This window comes from Gossypium raimondii, chromosome 9 (genome assembly GCF_025698545.1).
Source record: "Gossypium raimondii isolate GPD5lz chromosome 9, ASM2569854v1, whole genome shotgun sequence".
NCBI lineage: Eukaryota > Viridiplantae > Streptophyta > Magnoliopsida > Malvales > Malvaceae > Gossypium > Gossypium raimondii.
The window spans coordinates 34,040,920-34,064,198 of NC_068573.1; the positions used below are offsets into that span (position 1 = coordinate 34,040,920).

Genomic DNA, 23,279 nt, shown 5'->3' on the forward strand with positions numbered 1-23,279 from the left:
CATAGCATGTCATTTTATGAATGCTAATGATGATAACATTCATGTAAACGGAACGATGACAAGGAACTGTAGAGAGGTTTATTGACAGCCCAACTATTTGGTCTTTCCATGTAGAAAAAACTTAAATTGCAGTTGCATTTTACCTGTGCTATCTGTTCCCCAATAATGAACTGGTCCTGCTGAAAACAGGAGATTCTAGAGGCTCGTGAGAAAGCCGAGTCTCATATTTGGACATTTCGGACACCCGAAGAAGCACAAGCTTTTTGGAAGCAAGAATTTGGACATTTAAATGGTCGAGAATCGAAATAGACTTTAATTAAGCTGCTTGTTGCAGACTTACAGCTGAGTTTTCTTGTTTTTTTCCCCTTTAAGTTCCGGTTGTTACCTTTTAGCTATCACAATAAATCAATTTAAATCAAATATTTGATTCTTTCTGCAATTTCACTGAATTCATTCAACATGTGATGGCATAACAGGCTCTCCGTCCTTTACTTTTAACGAGGTATCGACTACATATAAGGCCAGCCATTGATAAACTTGGTTGGATTATATCATACATTAGCAAATAATCTATAAGTTTTGGCATCAAGAACTATTTTTCTGACTGCTGCAATGGCTGCTATAATTGCCAGTGCAGAGAAAACCACTGCAATGGAAACATTCAACCAAAAAACAAGACTCCGCTTCGACGGCTTAAATGTCAAGTTGAAGAAAATGACAGGTAAGATGAAGTCAAGGGGCATGAAACCGAAAGCTCCAATGACGGCATTGATGTCTCCGAAAAATGGAAGCATAGCTGCAACTGTCGTGGCTATAACAACAGATAGTGATCTCGAGACTACCCTCGGGATAACATTACGGGCAGACAACTCTTTGCTCTTTGGATCTGCAAATGTTCTTTCCAGCACTTCATTTGTTGGCTGCAAGTAGACCTGTGACAAAAACCAGATTTTTATTATTGAATACATGAACCTATGTTGACCCGACACACATGCACCTGAAGAAAAATGAAGAGTCGGAAAGAAGAGGGAGGAGGGAAAGATATGCGCTCACCACGCCAACTGCTGATAGTTGGAGAATAGTAAAGAGGTTGGTCATCAAGATGAACCATTTTGGCACCAAAGGATTCCCATCATCCAAGAAATTACTGAGTAAAAGGCCTTCAGAATGGTTGCCAAATGCCCAATAACCGGTGATGGCAACAGTGAAGAAAGTAATGATAAGTACTGTGTAACAAACACATAACCCTTTGAACATCTTCCCCTTCACCGGTGGTGCAATTGTTGCCTGAATTTCTGGAATGATACCATTGCCATAAGTTGTGGCAATAATGGCGATAGCATTGAATATTCCGAAAATTCGGCTTTCGGTGTCACCTTTCAGGCCATAATCCTTTTTTGGTCCCTTTGAAGAATTCCCTGGAATAACAAACAAACAAACAAACAAAAAAGCCATGTTTAATTAATCATTGAATCAAACAGATGATGGAAACAAGTTCTTATTGTATCTCCAGAATTACCTATATGTATGGAAGCAGCAGCGGCACAGGCACTATAGGCAAGGCATAGAAACAAGGATATCAAATTAATATGCCTTAGTGAGTGAAAAGATGGGATTTGATCTAAAACCAGCATCAAGAACCCAAATATAATAACGAATTCGTAAAGCTTCATACTCCCATTTGGTTGTGAGAGCACGTAAATTGCCTGCAAAAATTGGAAACCATTTTCAATCATCTTAAGCATAACTAATTAATAAATAGGAATTTTTTGAAACTAGAGAAAACAAAAGAGTTACCTTCATACATTGTCCTCCCAGAAGAGTCAAAGCAATTACAGAACCATAGCAGACCATGAATTGAGTTGGCCCAACATAGTACCAACCCCATCTTGGCCCTGCACAATACAATGTGTTACAAGAGCTGAATTTATGCTAGCAAATTTTTTATTTTTTATTTTTTTATATTTTTCAAGTTCCAAAAATATGATGCTCAGAAATACATGAAAATTTATTTGATTCAGAGTTAAACAACTTCACAGATAGGAATAAATAATTGCATATGACTTTAGTTTAGATCATAATAAAACAAACACACATCGTTCATTTAACTCTATTTGTAGAGTTCACACACAATGAACAAAATACTAACTTTATATATAAAAATAAATAGATAAAATATTATTTTTGTAGTTTAAATCTAGTTTGGTAACCCCAAAAAGGAAGAAAAAACTTTATTATTCTCACTTAGCTTTTTTTTTACCACAATACTAAATTAACTCTAGATACATAGATATATTTATTTTTTTAAAAATTAAAAATAAAAGTATCCTTAATTAATATTTCATGATGCTATGAAAATCAAGGCTTTAAATAATTAGTAATAAAGTTTTACGAGCTACATTAAAATAAAATAAAAATAAAAATAAGATGTATACATCATTAATATATAAAATAATAATTCTAAATAAAAATAAACAAATATTATATTCATATTGTAGGTCATCAATCTCACCAACCAGATAAAATTATTAGAAAAGAACAGTCCATCCGCAATAAAATATGCCTATATTAAAATAAAGGACATCAATTGGTTTTACACCATGCCATTGTCCTTGAAATTGTTGGATGCCAAACTTTCCACTTTTTCCTCTTTCAATCAAAATCTTTTTCCTTCCCTATATAATAGCTATAAAGAAATATTTGAACAAAGATTTCAGCCAAAAAAAAACTATATAAATATTTAGTTAATAATGATAGGAGGACGTAAGTTCAAGTGCGTTAAAGTATATTATCCTTTTATTTAAGAGTTGAGAGGAGTTATAAGTAATTTTAAATCTTGTATAAAAAAAGAACATATATAATAATAACTTATAATAAAACTAATGTTAAAAAATAATTATTTTAAAAATAATTATACGAATAGTAAATAATTTGGAGCCATTCAGCAATTCACAAGTGTAAAGCTGACATTTACTGGATTGGCATACGAAGTATGGGCAAGCTTGGTCATAGCATAGGCATCTAAATTTCTTCATTTATTTATTTGGTAAAAAGGACAAGTTTTTGTGAATCAATAATGCAGGGTCAAATTTTATAAAAAAGTTGATGTATTGAGTAAGTTTATTTATTTATGTTAATTTTTTTTTATTTTTCAATATACATACATTTTCACAAATTTAGAAAAAAGACAAAAAAAAAGTTGGGTAAATTACCAATAAAAGCCCCCTTTTTTTTAAATTACCGAAATGAGCCTATTTCCCACAAAACGCGTCCACGTTAGCGCGTTGTCAGATGACAAAGCAAGAAAACGCTTCCTCAAGGAAGCGCTTTGTTCACATGGACAGAAAACGCGTCCTTGAGGGCGCGCTTTGTGTCCACGTGGAATAGGTGCTTCCTGGAGGAAGCGTTTTTCCCGTGTCTGCTACAGTACCAACGGTCAAAAAAATAGTCGTTGGTACCCCCCAACGGTAAAAAAACAACAACTATAAAAACCCCCACTTTCATTTTTTTCACACTTAAATCCTTTCTATCTTCAATCTTTCAATATTCTCTCATATTTCTCTCAAATTTCTCTCAAATTCCTCTCAAAGCTCTCTTTATTTTTTTTTCAAAAAAGCTCTAATTTTATTTTTTTGAATTTATTTTTTTAAATCATAAAAATTTGATCGTGTTAGCAATGGCCGGAGAATTAATTCGTCTCGATGATAAACACATATCCGTCGGATAAATGAAAATGATAAGTGTTAAATTTAATTTTTAAATATTATTTAAGATTTTTTTCATTTATGCAATTTTAAATAATTTTTATTTTATTATTTCTTATAAAAGTCTGTAGATCGGATATTGCAATGCTATATTTGTAATATGCATGGTCCTCCATCACCGTTGATAGAGAATTACCTGCGGGAAGCGGGTTTTTGGCACATGGCGACGATAGGCCGGGGATGCAAGTTGGACCCGAAACTCATTAGTGCGTTGATAGAGAGGTGGAGACCCAAGAGAGGTGGAGACCCGAGACGCACACATTCCATCTTCCATGTGGAAAGTGTACTATCACTTTGAAATACATGAATTTGCAATTGGGATTGCCAGTGGACGGGTACGCAATCACCGGGTCCGTTCAATCTGGTGATTGAGGAGCGGTATGCTACGAGCTTTTGGGTGCTATTCCAGATAATATTAACAAAGGTCGGATCGAGATGGGCTGGTTACGAGACACATTTCTGGAGTCGAATGATGATTCTATTGAACTAGAAAGAATACGATATGCCCGGGCATACATTCTTGAGATAATTGGAGGTTATCTGATGTCGGACTTATCACGGAACCTTATACATCTGAGATGACTGCTGAAACTCGTTGATTTTAGAGCAGTTGGTGAATTTAGTTGGGGGTCTACCGTGTTGGCAACATTGTACCGATAGATGTACGGGGCGACGTGACTGAATAAAGTGAAAATCGGAGGTTGCCTATCACTACTGTAATCATGGGCACGGTTTCGCTTTCCATTTTTACATCATCGAGTGGACCACTCATATACATTCCCACTCATAACGACGTAAATTTTATATTAGATTTTACAATTATTACATAGATTTAAAATATAATAGTATGCTAAAAATTTATTTAATTAGGTGGAACCATTCGGCAAGTTATTCTGGATTACCTACCTCTCTTGAAGTTATACGACTTCTATTAGACTAACGGTCAGAAGCACAAGTAAGTATTATATAAATTAGATATACATAATGAGATAGTCAATTCGTATTTAGTATTTAGTATTTAGTATATAACTAATATTTCCATCATGTTCATATAGTTTCAATGGACACCATACGAGGACCCAGCAATTCGGGCATTAATTCCAGATGAATACTTCCAAAATCCGAACGCTTGGCATGTGAAAGTCCCATTGGTCAACTTTACGATCGTGGAGATGCACCAGTCAGATAGAGTATTACGACAATTTAGATTCCGACAACCGATTCCCGTGGCACCTAAGGTGTTGGATGATCATCACAAAATTGACTTAAGGCAATTGCATACGAATTGTTCGAGATTCTGGTCATACTATATCGAAATGTGGAAAGATCGGTATGATTATATACCTACTCAGGAACCGATCATCGTTCCAGAGTTAGCGTGCGTGCCATAATACATGCCATGGTTTAGGATCCATGGCAAGCCATATTTATTGTCGGAAGAGGAGAGGCGGCGGCAATTGCGTGTCCAAAGGGAACGACGTGGCCCTTTAAATCCAAGAAGAAGGGACGACAATGCAGGCCCATCAACAGTGCCCACACAATCACTTGGCCCATCAACAGCGCTCATACGATCACCAGGCCCAGCAACAGCACCCACAGCACAGCCTTTTTAGATGATGCCAAGTGCGTATCCTAGCCCTTTTTATGTATCCTAACCCTTATATGTTTTCTTTTTCTAGTCCTATGGCAGGTTGGAATCCATGGCCCGGTTCACCGCCGATCTATAGGCCACCGTCACACGAGGGATCGCACGAGAGGCCGTCGAGGAGCTCTTCTTTTTAGAATGTTCATTCGGTTAACCGACCCGAAATAACATTAACCGGATTAACCGACCTTTCAAAATTTTTAACCGTTAACCGAACTGAAATTTTTTTAAAAAAATTAACCGAACCGAAATTTTTTCGGTTAATTCGGTCGGTTAACCGAATTAATCGAAAATTATATGTTTTTTTATTTTTGGTTAAAAATTAACCTAATTACCCGAATTAACCGAATTACCCGAATTAACCGAATTACCCAAATTAACTGAATTACCCGAATTAATCGAATTGAATCACTACATAATTAAATTATTTCTAGACTCTTAGACTTTAGTTTTAGTTTTAGTTTTAGAATTTTATTTTTATTTATTAAATTATTTGTAATTTTTATGATTGGGTTGGGTTGAATACTTGGGTTTGGATTGGGTTTAGGTGAATAGTGGGCCTATTTATATATTATAATTTTATTTATTAATTTTTCAGTTAAACCGAAAAAATTCAGTTAGCCGACCGATTTCGAACCGAATTAATCGTTAACCAAAAAATCAAAAACTAATTAATCGACCCCTGACCGAAAAAATTTGGTTAACTGACCGTTTAACCGAATTCGGTTGGTTAACAGAATCTTTTCGGTTTTACCCGAATTTTGCACACCCCTACTTCGTTTTACCAATCCCCATCACCTTATGGGTTTCAAACACCTTCGCCATCGGTGATGCAAACACCTCCACAGTCACTATTCTATCAAGGTGGGTTATCCTCCCAACACCGACAACCAGATCCCCTACCGGAGGAACTAGAATTCCCGCCGGAGCAACTACAACCCCCGCCGGAATCTGGACAAAGGAGGAATCCAACGCGTAACCGTCGACGACCTCCATGTGGCACTGAATTTGGTGGGCATGGAGATTGATTTTTATTTTAATATATTTGTACAAACATTTTGAATATTTTTATATTATTTCATGTAATGAAATGGAAGGTTGTTTTGAATAAAGTAATTGTAATTGTAATTTACTTTTATATTTTTAATAAAATAGAAATTCTTTTAAATAATGCAATATTTTGAATATTTCTATATTATTTCATGTAATAAAATAAAAGGTTGTTTTGAATAAAGAAATTGTAATTTACTTTTATATTTTTAATAAAATAGAAATTCTTTTAAATAAGGCAATATTTTGAATATTTCTATATTATTTGATGTAATAAAATATAAATAATACAACATAGTTTTTTACAACAACTATCAACTATTGCGATTTGGACATGATCTACTTGTATGGCCTGGGTTCCTACACCATCCGTACAACTTCTGTTGATTGGCTGTTTCTCAGATATCCATATTGTTACGTGTTCTAGTCGAACAAGGCCGACCCTTTAGTTTGCGACGCAATTCTCTATCCGGTAATAGCTTAAAAGAAGCGATCGATACAGACGACCACTTACGTTCATCTGAGACTGGTGGGAATACGTGTCTCCAGACGTTGTACATGTATTCTAATTTGAACACTTCATCGACATAGCTCATGGGATCCAGACGGAGATTTTGACAAGCTGCAATTACATGAGCGCATGGATAACGAAGTGCGTCAAACATCCCACAGTCGCAAGTCCTATTTTTCAAGTGTACACGATATTGCCCGCCAATAACACCTTGGTGCGGTCTGTCAAACTTCGTCACACGAAACCATAAGTTGTCTTGATCGTGACACACTGTGTGCATAGTGTTCGTCCGCGCCTTCGCCTTGTTAATTTCTTGCAATACCTTCCTGCACCATACATGGCCTCCTTGTATTTGGCCTACATAACTCGCTGCTTGTTTTGGAAATATGGCTGCTAAACGAAAATATGTCTCTCGTAACACCATGTTATCTGTAAATGGCACGTTCTTTTTAGAATTAAATTTATGCATTTAGCCAGGTTTGAGGTCATATGACCATATCGTAGGCCGCCGTCGTATGCTTGTGTCCACTGTTCGAAAGGTATGTTACAGAGGTAGTCCGCGCCTTCGTCGTTAACTGAACGCAAAACTGCCAACATATCATGAAAACGGTCTTTACTTATTTCATACCCTACCAATATAAGTTTATAACGAATATTACATACCACTTTTTCATTTAGAATAAATTCAAAATGACAAACGAAATTATATTAATAGAGACTAAATACACATGCCTCCTTAACTTAGATAGAAAGAAATCCCAGTCATCAGCTGACTTTCTCGGTGTTATTGCAAACGCAATTGGAAGAATTCTCCCACTGCATCCTGTGCCACTGCTAGCAATAGTCGATGGGTATATCTACCAAGCATAAAGGTACTGTCAATTTGTACCAATGGCTTGCAGTATAGAAATGCATCTCGGCATTGCTTAAAGGTTCAGAACAGACATTTGAACACTTGGCATCCATGGAGCAATTGATCGTTGTAGTACGTATGTTCCGTTTCAAGGTCTGTTATGCAACCTGGGACGTATCTCTCTAGCACTTGACACTACTGCCATATTTCATTATATGAAGCGTCCCACCCACTATGCATCTTCTCAAACGCCTTCTGCTTAGCTATCCAAGCCTTGCGGTAAGAGGACGTGTACCCTATTTGGCTACGAATATTGGCAATTAAGACTGACACTGAAGTCCTAGGATCTGCCTTCATCGTGGTAGTATTAAGCTAGCTAATATAGCTAAGTCCATCTTGGGATGATCTTGTTAAATAATGCAACATTACATAATAACAATATTATTCAAAAACCCTAAATACTGTACCTGCAACACATATATGTGGACCTTTATACTTTTTTATCTTCCACAACCCTATCTTTTTCATCAACGAGGCGTAGATTTTCCATGAACATGTACCGTCTTGCACTGCACACTTCATCTCAAACTTTTCAGATTTGGATTTAACCACATGGTAGTTAATGCTGTTATTGATGCTATGTTATTTCAATGCACCAATAAAACTATCCTTATTGGAAAACTCCTTACCAACTCCAAATTCACCTGAATCTAATAACGAACTTGTACGATCACACATTCTGTGTGGTAGATCTGGAAACTCCAACGTATCATCTGCAGATAGATTGACATTATGCATATGGGCTGGAGGCGAGTATGCCCTGAATTGTGAATTTTCTTCTTCATCTAAACCCCATTCAACATCTTCAGGTTCGGTTGGAATAGGCCCCGGTTCAGAAAATACTGCAACTTCTGCACCATCGGGCCTAGGCTCTCGAGGTGGATCCACATCGAAGTCATCTTCTAACCCACCATCATCTGCAACGTACGAGGTCCCCTCACCGATGGACGTCGTAGGGAATATATCATCCATTCTTCTGGGCGTTTCATAACGTCCCAAATTGGATGTAGATTGCCAACCACTAGAAGTTGATGCTGTTTCTCAGTACGTATTTCCAGCATCAAACATCGACCCATCGAGGTGCATGTCCCATCCACTGACGGAATGTCGTGCAGGGGTTGTTATTCCATACTGCTACCAAACACAGGTGGTTCCGTCTGTTGTAACCCACTAACGGAGTGTCGGGCAGGAGTCGTGTATACCTCTCGAACGGCAGTCGCAAGTGTATCATTTGGCGATGTAAATTGTAAATATAACTCAATATAGGGTGTTCCACTAGCGAGATGAGTCTGCACCATTGCCTCTAAGCTATGAGCACCTTTGATGTCAAACGATTCATATGTCACCGGATCAACAGAAGCACAAAATCGATACCTAATAGACAAAAATTTCATTAGCGTCGTTCTGAATATTTTACGCCTAATTCTTTTACGAAGTTCTGTCAAATATATGTTCTGGTTAAAAATTAGTCGCACTGTATTTTCTGATAAAAAATAACACCGTTCTTGGTGTGACGAACCTCACCATCATAGTAAATAACAGCACTAATATGTTCACTCATCTTCAATTTCTATCATTCTTAGCCTCTCTAATTTTTTTTGGCTGTAACTTATGCAACCTGAGAAAAAAATTTGGCTCATTTATAGCCTTAGGCCAAATAGAAACTATTGTAGCAAAAGAGCGTCCACGTGGGAGCTTCTTTTAGTACTTTTGCTGACAAAGCATCTTGCTTAAAGTGTTTTTGACACTATTTGCTCAGAAACGTCTTCTCAAAATTATTCTTTCAGGAACTACTGTAGCAAAAAAACGTTCACGTGGGAGCTTCTTTCAATACTTTTGCTGACAAAGCATCTTGCTTAAAGCATTTTTGACACTATTTGCTCAGAAACGTCTTTTCAAAATTATTTTTCAGGAACTACTGTAGCAAAAGAGCGTCCACGTGGGAGCTTTTTTAAATTAAACAATAATTTAATTAAGTAACCCTAAACCCCAAACCCTGATTTATTTAATTTTTTCCTTAAAAACCCTAAACACTAAACCCTAATCGAATTTTTTTAAAATTTATAATTAATGTACTCAAGTAACCCTAAACCCCAAGCCCTAATTTATTTGATTTTTTCCTTAAAAACCCTAAACGCTAAACCCTAATCTAATTTTTTAAAATTTTATAATTAATTTACACAAGCAACCTTAAGCCCTAATTTATTTGATTTTTTCCTTAAAAACCATAAAAACGAAACCCTAATCTAATTTTAAAAAAATTATAATTAATTTAATTAAGAAACCCTAAACCCTAAGCTCTTATTTATTTATTTATTTCTTTAAAACCCTAAACTCAAAAACCCCAAAACCCTAACCAAACAGACACGGGGAAAACGCTTCCTCAAGAAAGCGTTTTCCTGCTTTGTCACCTGACAACGCGCTGACGTGAACGCGTTTTGAGGGAAATAGGCCCATTCTGGTAATTAATTTAAGATCTGGCCCATTTCGGTAATTTAAAAAAAGGGGGCTTTTATTGGTAATTTGCCCGAAAGAAAGTGTGAAGTAGTTTGGAAATATTTGTAGGAGGGGAGAGTGGTTACCCAAGATGTCATTGGCCATGTCTCTGAAGCGAAGATGTCGGCGACCCAATTGAGCATGGTGTTCAAGGACAAGAGACAGCAAGTTGTAAGAGTAGAAAGTGACCAAAGCTCCGACCACCAAACTTATAATTCCGACAGCCCATCCGAGGAAGGTGAATGCAAATGGGAGGCTGAGAAGCGTTGGTGCAACAATTGATGTGGTCAAGTGGTAACCACAGTGCAGCCATGATCCTATATGTTCAACTAAAACATGTTAATTAAACAATTCAGACTTCACTTGGCTACGTAAGCTTGAGTTCCTATTTTCTTTTTGACCATCTTTCAACACATTTCTAAATTTTACCAGTTGATAAATAAGACAATAATAGAAATAAAATAAATTAAAGGTCAATGATATAATACGCTGAATTTTTGGTTTTAAATTATAAGTCTTCAATCTCGATAAAATCTTTATGATAAAAAAAGAGTAATATTCCAAAAAAACCAAGAGTTCATGCATGTTCATCGGTGCATTTATTATGAACTATATCATATAAGGAAAGGATTTATATTAACTTAAAAGTTATAAAATGGTAATGTTACTATTTGAATGTTTTCATTTAAGCCAATGAATTATTTGAAAATTTTTATTTAAGTAATTGAGCTGTTAATTTTTTTTAAATATTGCGACTAGCGAGTTTCAATCAATGATTTGATGATCAGTACGGTGAATCAGTACTTATCTGACAGTTAATGTCAGGGATCGAAAAAGAAAACTGTTTGGATTTTGATTCGTAAATTCGTAACTTTCAAAGTTGATTTATGAAAAAGACTGAACTGTAGAAAAGAAAAGGAAATAGAGCTTTCATTTAGTGCAGGTGGTGCGAATAGAAAATGCCATTCAACGGCGATTTCAATAGTTCAATGATTTAAATGAAAACTTTCAAATAATTTAATGACCATTTTATAATTTTTTATAGTTAAAAGACTAAAACGTAAATTAACTAATAGTATAATAACTTTGGATATAATTTACCTTTTTCTATATATTAATATATAAAATAATGACATATTAGGAAGAAATTTTAAAATTTATTTGATGTGATAACATTAAATTTATCGATGGTATATGATTGAATATTAACTCCATAAAGAATAAGAAATAAGAAGACAAAAAGTGGTGAAAGAGAGAAAAAGGGAGAGCCAGAAAAAAAAGAAAGAAAGAAAGTCGAAGACTTTTCTTGAAAAGCAAATCAAATCAAAGCAATGATCATAAATTATAAGACATGGTTGGAAATTAAAGAGAAAATAGTAGAATAGAATAGTGAATACACCTTTGGATTTAAGAACAAAGAGAGCACCAGCATCGAGCTGTTGATGAGTAGGAGAAAGGTGCTTGTGGTGATCATAATCATCTTCTCCAGCTTCATGTACCGCTTTGGAGTTTGCACTGTTTCCCAAACTACCCATCTCTCCCTCTTTCTCTCTGGGATTTCGATACCAAAAACAATGAAGAAGAATGAAAGATGGGTTTGGAATTTAGGTCCCCAAGATGGAGGAATTATAAACTAATATATTTATATAAATAAATAAAATTTTACCTCTTTGGGTATGGTGTCAAGTCAACCCCAGCCATTCACACCAATCCGTTGGTCATACAATAATGACAAACTCTGTATTTTATTTTCTCAAAAATACGAGTCGATTGATGGAAATATCCTTAACCATGTACATTATGATATTTTATTTTCATCATTAAATTTTAAATATTAAAATATTATATATATAAAATTACATTTTATGTTCATGTTAAATCATGTTAGTGGCATGATTGAAGATAAACTATCAACAATTACATATGCAATATGGCAGCCATTAATTACAAATCTCAATTTTAATACGAATGTATTCAAATAAGATATTAAGCTTATTGCACCACCTTTATAAGCTCCTACACGTGTCTTTAGTAGTTAAACTTATACCATACATGTGTTCTAGGCTAACCTCACACCAAGCAGACTTTAGACATCAAGTAACACCATGACCAACTCTCACTAAGCCATATCTATTAAGAGTACATAAAACTTTAGGACCATTGATTGCTTGACCATCCTAAAATGTCGTATCACCGCCACTAGAAGGAGACAAGATGTAACCTCATCGCTAGCAAGCTTAAGACGCATGACATCTTTTATCTCTTGTGTGTAAGCCCATTTACAACAACAAAGAAACCATTGTACACATAGAACCAAACACGTAGAGTCTTCTGCTTCCATCATTCCTTCATCCCTCTCGCTCACTCATTCTCGACTTCCCTTAACTAAACCAAGCACAGCGACTCTTCGCCCCAGCAAAGGGTAAACCGCCTTCATTACCACCTCCTACTTCTCCCTATTGATTCCACTTATTAAAAATTTGCTGCGATGAGCGTGAACTGTAATGGCAAATCTAGACCCTAGTGTTCACTAAACCAATGAGCATAACCTTTGTGGTGATCAACAGAATCTCCAAAGAGATGCAACTTGTAACACTCGAATTCCTAATAACCCAAAAATTTGAGATAATAGGGGAACTAAATTACAAGAGACCGCAAGTTTCGGCCTCTATTGAAAGAAACGAGAAAACTAAAAACTAATTTGGACAAAGTTGAGGACCAATTCTTGTTCGGTTAGGATGGAAGCTGTTAGTTCCTTAGTAGGAAACATAATAATTAGCTATAGACAGTTCTCATGAGGTTGGTAATAACACAGGAAGGGCTATAAATAGCTGGGACATGCTCCCAGGGATGATTTTCTTCTTGATTCTGTTTCTTTTTCTCTCTTCTTCATCATCTTCTTCGGTTTCTCTGAAGAAGGAAAAACTAAGAAAGGCTCTGCATGGAGCAGACTTCATGAGGATGGAGATGGAAAAGTAGGGAAACCAATAATTTCGTAAGATTTTTAGCCCTTCTGTGTGTGTAGAATGAAGTTATGGCGTTTCTAGAAAAGTAGGGAAAAGTAGGCTCTGTATGTTTCTAGAAAAATGGGTTAAGCTGAGAATATTTAGTATAACCCATGATTTTTGGTTAAAATACTTAGCTGCTAGGAGAATAGAAGCTCTGGCGTTTGAGAAAGATAAGTTATAGAAACGATGAAGCTTCAGGTGAGTTTCAAACTCTAAACTTACTATTATGGTCTACGTCATTTAAGTATGCCATGTTTGTATAAACTTGAAATGTGATGATATGTGTATGTATTGCATGACCGTGGGAAAAATCGTTAAGGATATAAATGAAGATTAGGATGAGAAATGGGGAGTGAACCTATTAGATACCGTCTCGGGTGAAGCTCCGGGCCTTACAGAGGGAACATTGCGTTGTTTGAGCATCAATGTTAGGTGGTGTAAAGAAGGTAATGAGAAGAGGATTCGAGAAATAAAAATCATGGAATGATATTTACCACGAAAGCAGTATCGACTAGTCTTTTGGTGCGACACCGTAACGATGGTATATGGCGTAAAACTATAAATGAAAGATGTTATAGCTATCCAGTATGTGGTACGTAGTGTAGGGCCATAGATGAAAGATGTCATGGCAGCATGGTACAAGGTATAAGGTATACTGTGTAAAACCTTAGATGAAAGATGCTATGGCAGCCAGGTATGACGAGTAAGACCATGGGTGAAAGACTCCATGACATCATGAGGTAGTACACCAGGATGACAAAGTGGTATAAGACTATGGATGAAAGACTTCATGGCATCCATAAAGATAGTCTATTGGGACAGTAAGCATTGAATAGAGATAGTCCACTGGGATAGTAAGCACAGACATAGATAAGTCTACTAGGACAGCAAACACAAGATAACGTCTGCTGGGACAGTAAACATAAGAACTGTTCGCCAAGACAAGGGAAAAGAGATGAGAAAGGCATAAGACCCTAGTTTGACTACAACAACCCTTGAGTCCACCATAGAACAAATGTGGAAAGTACGTTAGGGCCTCAAGTAAGGGGTATTTGGCCAGTGCACCAAGTATTAGAAATCACGTAGGTGGAAGAAAAGTTAAGAGAAAATGATAAGGATAAATGTAAAAGCTAAAAAAGCATGGACAAAGACCTAACAAGAATTAGAGGAAGATAGGTAGTGTGAAAGCTGGCCTAATTATGGAAGTGTAAAAAGGAAAATTATCCAAAGATAAAAAATAAGGCTCCACAATAAAGAGCCAACCGGGAGAGCTCAATGAAATTGTACGCGAGAAGCAATCTCGTGAGAGGGACGAGAATTCCACTCATAGGATAATGATTCTCTCTAAGGGACAGAATGTCTGTTAAAACTATTTCTTTTTGAGGAAAGTATAGTGCGGTTATGCCACCATAATCTTAGCTTCGTAATGAGGAAACGAGCAAGTAAGATGGCAGACTAGTATAGTCTTATGAGTGATGGCCTGCTAAGACAATAAGTCAGCTGTTTATCACATGGGATAGGTGAGGTCCCAGTTTAGTTCTAAGTATAAGGCGGGTTACTGAAAGTAATCCTGCCACTTGTATCAGTAGGATGGAACGAGAATAGGTTCACTAGAAAGGTAAGGTCTGCTGTAAGGCAACAAAATGTGGAAATGTTAATGAGTCTTTCGGGACTATAGCATAGAGAGATGGAGTCCACCAGGGATTGGTTCGACCAAAGCAGTTCGCCAAGGAAGGTAGATAGGTCCTAAGAACCCTTGGACGGAAATGCGAGAAAACTAATACGGAGAAATAATTTGGGAAAATAGGCGTGTAACTAAGCAAGTTAGAGGCTAACAAACACCTTGTATGCGAGGTGAATGAAGGGAGGAAAACGAGAAGTATGGATAAGACTCGCTGATATGGCAAGGTATTAGGTATACAGTTAAGTGGAGAGTCCGACCAGAAGAAAGTTGTAACCTCTCAAACTTGGCCTAGACATTATTACTGAATCCTAAAGGTTATATTAGCCACCGAAATGGTTAAGTAAAAAGCCCAGTTGTAAAATCGCTATTTTGTTAAATTTTCAGAAAACTTAGCGTGATTACATAAAGCTTGTTAAAAATATCAGGTTGTTAGGTCATCTATTATTAAGTTCAATTTATTAAAAGGTTGTGTCGTTTGAAATAAGACTAATTTCTTCAGAAAACCCCTTTTAAAACCTTTGTTTAACCATTACGCGGCGGGAAAAGTATTGCATTTGATTTTCATAGAAAAGTTCATACTTTTATGTCACATTAGGTCGATTTTTAAATTTTTTTCATTTTTTGTCAAAAACTCATGCATGCAAAATCCCAGTTAAACATATCCCATACCATAGTCCATACTTAAATAAAAATTATAGTCCTAAAATAAAAATAATAAAATAAATAGAGTAATTAAGCAAACTTTATTACTAGAAAGCCCGAGATAAGGCCTTTGTATGTTGAGTCCGAGCCTAATCATGAGGGTTATCTGTAAAGAGTAAACTAAGGGGTGAGCTTTAAAAGCCTAGTGTTAGTCTAAGCAATATAAGCATTCAATTAGTCAAATAGGCACACAATTAATATAACAGTCCAATCAATTTATCATGGCATAACATCATACGAATATGGCATACTCAATGTTACAGTGCAATAATTCTACCCATCTATCCGCTACACATACGAGTTTTCCAGAACTCATCATCGGAACTCCAAACAGTAAGGACCTAAGCTTGATGTGGTTAAAACCACCAATAACAATCTGCAGATAAAATTACGAGTAAAATACAGAGAATTTGTCAGTAAAATGCAATAAATCACCCAATCTCTTCGGTATTCTGGTGCAGTGCACTGACAACAATATTACGGACTTTAAATGCCGCCACTTCTTCACGAAATTCCTCCATCAACCACAAATACCCACCCCATGCAAATGTAATATATCATACAATCAGTAAGCACATAATGCTTTTAGTAAACATTTTGGTACAATGGCATGTTTAACATGCATGTCAATATTCAGTATCAATATATACTTTGCATACTTTTCATTTAATTGTAACAATGGCATGCTATACAAGCATTCAATACACAATTTCATCACGGACTAAAAAATCAAAGATATGGCATATCAATCATACAATCAACCAATGCGTAGCACAAGTCATACACAATTTTATTGGACCTAAATAGGGCCTTTAACAATTGAGCTTTCTAATTGATTACGTATCTTGCTCGACATTTTACTTAATTGCACTTAGGCTATTCGTCCAAGCCAAAACCAACAAATAAATTTATCATTTAAATACATATTATATGATTTCCAAACTAATTAGACATAGAGGAAAGACCCACACCTATTAAGTGTAAATACGAAGCACTAACTTAAATTTGTAACTCATAGGGCTCAGATCCGACTAGAACTCGATTATATATGTCCACAACAGAGATAATTTATAAAAACTCAACCCCTATTACCCATATAGGGTTCGTCTAAAGCAATGATATCACCCAAAATTTTAGATCTGAATTAGAAAGTTAACACTCACCTTATCAGGTTTACGATAGAGTTACGAACAATTCACCAAAGTTACGGCTAATCCAAATGGTTTGGATCTAAACCTTGAACCAACTAAACACAAAGGGAATGAAATATGTGAGATTTTACCATGCTATGGACCATTCGGCCATAACAAATTATAAAAGAAGAGGAAACTACTTAGATTCGAATGAATTAACAGAAAAAATTCTGCACTTACACTACTTGTTCAGATCTGACGATAGAAAAAAAATGAAAAATAAGGGAAACGGATCAAAAGGGTGGCAATGACAAAGATGGTGGCTCATTGGGACGGCAACAATAGAGGAGAAAAAGGCTGTATAGGTGCGGCAATGACAGTAAAAAAACAACAAGGTTAAACTTTTAAAAAAAGAATGATAAGTAGAAAAATAAAAACAAATGAAAGAAGAAGGTGAAAAATGAGCGACACAATGGTGTATAATAGTGGTGATGGCATAAGGAATGAGGAGAAAAAGAAAAAGAAAAAGAAAACAAAGAACAAAGGGGAGCACTAGAGGGGGATGATAAAAAGGGTGAAAAGAGAAACAAAGAAAAAAAAATCTCAACACAAAATTAGTTTAATATTTAAAAAAATTGACAACTTTTAGATAATTGAGATGATTTTTTTAATATTCAAATTAATCAAATTTTCCAGTGTTTGAGTCAGATTGAAATCTGACAACTTACAAGGGGTGGGTGGCACAAGCTTAAAAGAAAAGAAATTTGCAAGCAATGGGAATCGAACTTGGGTCTCAAAAACAAATTCACTATTTTTTAACCATTAGGCCAATTACTCATTCTTGCTATAATTTTTTAACCATTAGGACTAGGTGGAATCTTCCACCCTGATAAAGAACATCTACTTTGAGGGAGCAGGGAGTTAATTTAAGTTTACTTTATTTTGCATTTGTTACCCCCGTGCGATAGGGTTTATTTATGTGTGACCTAGTGAAGGAACTCATTAAATTCATGTGAAATTATAGTAGTGTGGCTGATGGTCTTAGGATTTACGAGGTTGATTGAGGACTTAGAAGAGGGACCAAGCTAGATGTTTCTAAGAACGGGGATCGCAGGAAGATAGAGTCATGCATTGGAGGATTCACCTCAAAATTATTAACAGCAAAGCCAAATAGCACACTGAGAATCTGGATTTTTAGGACAGTCAGTTTTCAGAAAAATTTTAAGAATTTCTTTGTACACAAATAGATGGATTTAGAACAAATATTTGAGAGACCCAACACTTAACGACTTAAGGACTTAGTTGTAAAAAAGTATTATGTTAAATTTCATTGTTTGATAGGTTTTATTATTAGACTGTTTTATAGCAGTTAAGTTAGTAAAAATTAAGTATAGATTCAATTGTGATACTCCATACCTAGATCTGGTGGATAGGCTGGGTGTGGGGTGTTACACAGCTAGCCATGGCCAAACAAGCATGACCTAAACTGCAAAGGAACGCTTGCATGCATAGTATAACCCCAACCAACAATATTACCAATACTTCCACTGAAACACCCCTAACCCGTCTCCGTCGCCGAATTAGGGTTACGAGGCATTACCGAACAAACACAACCATTTTTTTTTAAAAAATAACCAAAATGATCACAACATGAAAATTTAATTACTTTCGCATAGTTATTATAATTTACAATCAAAATGTAATTGACATCGTACTCAAACCTATACATGCCATAAGATTGAGTTCAAATATTTAACAAAATACCAAAAGGAGTCGATAGTGTGATGAACTATGCTGATGATCCCCGAGCTCGTAACGCGTCTCCAAAATCTATAAAAAAAAAACAAATGAACGAAAATAAACGAAGTAAGCTTTTATAGCTTAGTAAGTCTACAACATAACTAAATGTATACAAATATATAAATAATATAACCTATTAATCTATTTCACTGAAATTTCAACTAACACGACTAACTAACATTCATACATTATTGTACTCAGACCATTTTATTTATAGTCAGATATGTATACCTGTCGAATGCAAACAATTGAATATATATATTTATACACAACAACATCACAACCGAATGTATACAATCGAACATATATATATTATACACATATCATAACCGAATGTGTATGTATACTCATGGTAAACTTTAAATCCATTCAAATCTAATACATATGAACAAATGCATTCTCTCAAAGCCTATATTTATATATATTACCAATGCATAAGCCGAGTGTATATTTAATCATCCAACACACTTAGTCGAATTGATATATGAATATACTTATCAATTAAATATATCCTAAATCATAGAGTTGAACACTTAATCACATACTTAAAAACAGATTCACCGGTATTTAGCCTGCTAGGCTTAAAGCCTGATTCAATACACCGGCACTTAGCCTGCTAGACATATAGTCCGATATGTATCACCGGCATTAAGCCTGCTAGACGTAAAGTCTGAATTATTTCACCGGCATCAAGCCTGCTAGACGTAAAGTCTGAATTATTTCAATCACTTTAATAATGATCCAAAATAATCATTTCATATCTTCACTTCCTTTCAAAAACTTTTACGTGAATATACATACAAAATCGAAACTTTCACATACATATATAATTCCATACCTAATTTCAATTCAAGAAATTATCCATGTACATTTACACATATTCGAATCTACCATATAAAAATATAAATTCATACTCAATTTCAAAACAAGAATTTATACATATATAAATACATAATCGATCCTCATATACTTATATAATGATATATCTAAATTCAATACACAACACATACATGTATAATTGCATGCTTATTCAATCTATATATATATATATATACAATTATAACATACCTATCACAAATCAAATTCAAGAGTTTATACATATATATATACTTATATAATCATTCGAACCTTATATATATATATATATACATATATCTTATACTTATCTTTAATAAATCCAATAATTTATACAAGATCTTACTTGTATATTCGAACATGTTATATACATTATCTACAATTCAAAATTTATTCAACTAATATACTTTAAATTATAGCTCAACATAAGATACAATAAATATGCATGTATAAATATTAACTTAATAACTTTTAGTTGCTAATAGACTTACCTCGGATATCAGCAAACACGATCGACTATTCGATTACTTTCGACTTTCCCCGATCCAAATTTGTTTTCTTCGTTCCTTGATCTAAACATAATCAAATTTAACCTTTTTATTCATCAAAACATTCAATTTAGTGCAACATTACATAAATGGGAAAATTACCATTTTGCCCCTAACATTTTGCACTTTTTGCAATTTAGTCCTTTTTTTTTTTTGCATAAAACACAAAATACACAAAATTTTCCCACACCACACAAGGGCCTAATATTCATGGTCCTCATACAAATCCACACATTGCATTTATTTCACATTTTAGTCCCTCAAAAATTTATTTTCACCATTTAGCCCTAAATACTCAAATTCATCAAAAATACCAATACACAACATGTTAATCTAAGACATATCTTCTATTATTCATCATCAAACATTACAAAACACAAATAGTCATCAATGGCATAACTCAAAATATTCATCAATTCACAAAATTAAGACATGGGTTTTGAAGTATTCGAAGCAACGATCTCAAAAACGTAAAAATTTTCAAAAACCAAACAAAAACGAACCTTTAATTTGGTATGAACATGGCCGAACCTTTCCAAGCTTTAATGGCTTCTTTTCTTTCAAACTTTCGGCTAAGGGAGATGAAAATAATCCTAATTTTCATGCTTTTACTTAACATATATTATAATATATAACTATTTACTTATTTAACCTTATTTACTAATTATATAATATATTTTTATTAAGGTTAAATTTGTCCTTAACCGCCCACTATCTATATAGTGGTTTAATTTCACCTTTAAGCCTCCCAATTAAAAAGACATCAACAAATTGGTGCTTTTAAATTAACCCCTAAATTTTCATTTTATGCGTTTAAGCCCTTTTATTAAATCGGACACTTAAACGACGAAATTAAAACACGAAAATTTCACACAATCACATACACACAAAATAAACACACATAATAATAATAATATTTTTCTAATTCAGATTTGTGGTCTCGAAACCACTGTTCCGATTAGGGTCAAAACCGGTTTGTTACATCCACCATGGTACTATAGTTACTACCTTCATGGTCATACCAATGCCTTTCACCCAATAAAAGTTCTCAAAATCCGTAGTCAATATCCCAATAATTTATCGAAATGCAAGAGAACATGAAGGCTCTTAAGCAACAATTGTCCTCTCAACAAAAGATATATGAGGAATAATAGAAGTTTATCTAAGAAAAGTTAGAAAGAAAGAGACAAATTGATATAATGAATGAAAGAAATGAAAAGATTATCAAAAAGCTAGGGGCGGTCGGAGAACCCTAAAGGCAAAACCCCTAAGAATAAGAGGATAAGACATTTCACTCTACCTACAAGCAACAACGTGGTACCGGAGAGTAACTGGTCCTGAGGATAATAGTAAAATTCAAAGCTGGCAATTTAATGAATATATATTTGAGGAGAAGATACAATGTTTAAGGAAGGAAATGCAAGACTATAAAAATTTAGAATCATCTGGCTTACCCAAAAAGTATACCGATGAACCATTGACTGTTGAGATACTTCGCCACCATGTTCCCCAAGATGCTTTATAATTGACGTGGGGATCCTTAGGTCATTTAGCATATTATACCAACCATATGAATAGCTTGGGCGATTCAGGTGAAGTAAAATACAAGGCGTTCTCGATGACCTTAAAAGACTTAACACAAGCTTGGTATTTGGCACTTCTACAACACTTTATCTCTAATTTTAAACAACTAATGGACTTGTTTATGAGTAGGTTTTAGCCAACAAAAGTCTTCAACATTCACTAGTGTACTTGGTGTCAATCAAACATTAAGAAGATAGTTCTTGAGAGATTTTGTAAAGAGATTCAACACAACAACAATGATCACCAAAAATGTACCAAAAGATTTTGCAATTCAGGTCATCATGTTAGGTATTAATCATAAATTTTTGAAGTATAATTTAGTCAGCAAACCACCTATGAAGCTATTATTCTTTTATGAGCTGGCTCATAGGTTCACTGAAAGTGATGAAATATAGAGAGTAAACACTCATGTTCAACGAGAACTTCAATGAACCTTAAGGAACTTTGGCAATCTAGACAATGTACACCACCACTTAGAGATAACTTAGAAGAGACTTCTCAAATCAACCATACTCAGGAGGGCAACAAGCTTATAGCCCAAACAACTCCTCTAGGCATCAGAAAACTATTAGGGATGACGATTCATGGTTTCTTTTTGATCTAAACCACAAATCCAATTTAGGATTTCCTATATGAGAGGAAGCAGATGAAGGCTCCAATTGAAGGCATAAAGATTTACCATTTAGTCTTTGATACTAACTATCACTTAAACTTATTCCAGGCCTTTTATGAATATTATTTCTATTTCGAAACTTGATGTTTTAGGGTTTAATGTTAAGTTTAGACGTTACTGTTTCAATTTATTTAAGAACAAAATTATTATAGGACCTGAAACCTCATTGATAGTATATATAAATTGAAACTAGATAATCTGTTATGAAATCATTGCTTGTTGGTTATAATAATGTTAAAATTAAACGTGGTATAGTAAATGAAAATTCGCTTACTTGTGACATAAATATTTGGATTATGTATCCAAAGAAAGACTAAAAGATTAGTGAAGAATGAGATTCTATCATATCTAGATTTGACTAATCTTAGTGTACGTGTGAATTGTGTTAAGGAAAAGTAAGACAAACATAGAAAGAAAAGTGCCAAAAAAATTACTCAACTTCTTAAAATGACACATATTGATATACGTGGACCCTTTGTTGTTAAAACTTTTAAAGAAGATAGTTAAATCATATAGAGATGGTAAATATTATGTACGACAATAAATTTATTAATTAGTGATGATATTCTATATTATGCTTAAAATATTTATATTATACATTAATGCATCATTATCTTGTTTAAAATTAATATTATACAACTTGTTTTTGTAATTTGTTACAATCTAGTCCAACAATTTCAAGCTTAATTAGCATGATTCAAATTAATAATCCAAAACAATTGAAAACAAATTAAATATTTCAGGTGTTTAATTTAACCAAAATATAAAATTTATATATGCAATTAAATCATATCCAAATCTTATACCATATTTATATTATATCAAAATACCTTCATAATTTTGAAATTGGCTTAATGACAAATTTGATCACTAACGGTTACATATTTTATAAAATGGTCCTAATTGTATTTTT

The 23,279-nt window shown here is 34.4% G+C and overlaps 1 protein-coding gene across 2 annotated transcripts; it reads right to left on the minus strand.

Annotated features, from left to right (window-relative positions):
• Positions 1 to 405: 405 nt before the first annotated feature.
• On the minus strand, positions 406 to 12,131 carry LOC105799182 (GABA transporter 1). Of its 2 annotated transcripts, XM_012629600.2 has the most exons (7): positions 12,046 to 12,131; positions 11,779 to 11,930; positions 10,466 to 10,696; positions 1,798 to 1,895; positions 1,520 to 1,706; positions 1,054 to 1,418; positions 406 to 932 (listed from the first exon to the last, which is right to left on the minus strand). In XM_012629600.2, the coding sequence occupies exons 1-7, from the start codon at positions 12,078 to 12,080 to the stop codon at positions 552 to 554; spliced, it is 1,449 nt and encodes a 482-aa protein (XP_012485054.2). In that variant the 5' UTR covers positions 12,081 to 12,131; the 3' UTR covers positions 406 to 551. The 2 variants fall into 2 exon arrangements, with proteins under 2 accessions (XP_012485054.2, XP_052477329.1); XM_052621369.1 differs by lacking the exons at positions 10,466 to 10,696; positions 11,779 to 11,930; positions 12,046 to 12,131 and adding an exon at positions 3,901 to 6,426.
• Between the last annotated feature and the right edge of the window lie 11,148 nt (positions 12,132 to 23,279).